Source organism: Neltuma alba, unplaced genomic scaffold (assembly GCF_004799145.2).
Source record: "Neltuma alba isolate B1F8T4 unplaced genomic scaffold, ASM479914v2 tig00013704_pilon, whole genome shotgun sequence".
Taxonomy (NCBI): Eukaryota; Viridiplantae; Streptophyta; class Magnoliopsida; order Fabales; family Fabaceae; genus Neltuma; species Neltuma alba.
This window is the reverse complement of record NW_021637865.1, coordinates 23,270-25,312: the sequence shown is the minus strand read 5'-3', so window position 1 is coordinate 25,312 and position 2,043 is coordinate 23,270. Positions and strand designations below refer to the sequence as shown.

Here is a 2,043-nt window from a genome sequence, read left to right as displayed (position 1 = left end):
TCATACAATGATAGTACAAGTAATCGATAAATGGTGAAATATAAACAGAGTGATCTTTGTAAGTGAAGTACATTTAAATTCTATGCGTGGTTTATTTCTTTCAAATTTGTATGCCTTCGTTTCTTTTCAAAAGAGAATTAAATGATCAAAGAAGGCTGATAAAAGTTTAAAGATAAAAATAAAACATGTTTTACAAAAGATCAACATGAAGAACTGTTTGAGTGAAGAATTGGTGTATTGATTGTACGTGATGATAATTACTTGATTGATCATCTTATCGACAATCCTAAGTTATTGTGAAAACAACTCTTAAGCAAGATGATTGAACACTTGATTGATAAAGGTCTGATCAAACAAGTGATTGAAAAAGTAGTTCAAAGAAGACTTAGACAATTATGCATGAAGATAGGTTGATGATCAATTAAATGATCGGTTAATAAATAATCGATTACTGACTGTAAAAAATCTTGGTTTAGAAAATACCAGAGTAAAGCTTTGATCGAACAAGTGATCTAAAAGAAGTTCAAAAAGACTTGATGAGATGTGTGCAGTGAGATGTTGACGATCAACCATATGATCGATAAACTACTGATCGATTACTTGATTGATAAAGGACTGTGAAGAACTTGTGTTGCAATAAAACAGAGAGCAATTTGTCAGAACAAATTATCAATAAAGTAATGATCGATAATATGATGGATAATATAAAAACTATTTAACACAGTAACTAAGTTAAGGAAGTTTACCAATTTATTTGAGTCATTATCGATTATGGTTTGATCGATAAGGTGATTGATAAACTCCTAAAGCACCTTATATTCACCCAGTGTTATCAATGATCGATCAACATGTTTATCTTATGAGTTATTTGTCATAGTGAATTATCTAACACATGATCGATCAAACCTAACAGTATTTAATTCAAAATGAACTAACAGTTATCTGACACATGTTCGATTAACTAGTGATCAAACACTTGATTGATTAACTTAACAATTATGCAAAGACTTAGTTTGTTATCATCAAAACCCTTAAATCTAACATTCTCCCCCTTTATGACGATGACAAAACATAAGAGGATATAAAATATTTAAATTATAAGATTTTAAGCAATTTGTTAAGATAAATCTTGCAAAAAAGCTAGTAAATTCAGAAACTAATAATTCTACAACTATAAACTGACAGTAAACTGAGAAATTTGCAGAAACTGAAATTCATGTATAAAATGCATCAGAATTCAACATCCTTAGAATACAAGATTTGAAACAAAACACAAATTAAAACACAATTTAAATTTAAATCTAGTCTAGATTTTTAGAATTTTTCTCCCCCCTTTTATCAGCATCAAGAGAGGAGGCGGAAGGAGCAGAAAAGGAAGGTAAAGTAAAAGGGATAAGAAGTGGAGGAAGCTGTGAGATGGGAGAGAGAGCATGAGAGATAGGAGGTGAGGGTTGAGGCTGAGGTGGAGCTACTGGAATAATGGCAAGTGAGACAGAAAACATGGGGATAGTGGTGGGTGGTGTGGGTTCTGAGGTGGTTGCAGGTTTAGTGTATGGAGGTGAGGGTGGATGTGAGAACAAGTCCTCATAAGAGAATGAAGTGCTGGGACTAGAGAAGTTAGCACAGAATGAGGTGACCAAGCCTTTAAGTTCTTTAAGTTCCTTCTCCACCGAGTCAAATTTCTGAGATACCTTCCTTTCTAACCCTGCCATGCCTATCTATGAAGATCCAAAACAGCATATAGTCTTTCAAACTTTTTATTTGAGATTGCTCCATAATCCTTGACAGTGGTATACATCCTTTTCTCAGAGTTGCGAGAAGCAGGAGTAATAATCAAATGAAAAAATGAAAAAAAAAAAAAAAGGAACTGTTAAACTTAAAACATGAATAGACGAAATTGTCATAGAAGAACACAAGCGCTCTACTGTGTAAAAAAGTAATAGATGCATCCCATATTGCCTAGCTCTCAAAACTAACAATTTTAAGAACACATATTACGTTATCAAAATAAGCATGAAACTCAATCTTAGTGCTTTATGATCA

The 2,043-nt window shown here is 32.6% G+C and overlaps 1 protein-coding gene across 1 annotated transcript; it reads right to left on the bottom strand.

Annotated features, from left to right (window-relative positions):
- Window positions 1-1,301: 1,301 nt before the first annotated feature.
- On the bottom strand, window positions 1,302-1,712 carry LOC114738888 (merozoite surface protein CMZ-8-like). Its single transcript, XM_028926950.1, has one exon. The coding sequence runs from the start codon at window positions 1,710-1,712 to the stop codon at window positions 1,302-1,304; it is 411 nt and encodes a 136-aa protein (XP_028782783.1).
- Between the last annotated feature and the right edge of the window lie 331 nt (window positions 1,713-2,043).

Bases quoted from the DNA above. Each gene is read 5' to 3' on its own strand.
- LOC114738888 (XM_028926950.1), bottom strand. From the start codon at position 1,712: ATGGCAGGGTTAGAAAGGAAGGTATCTCAGAAATTTGACTCGGTGGAG.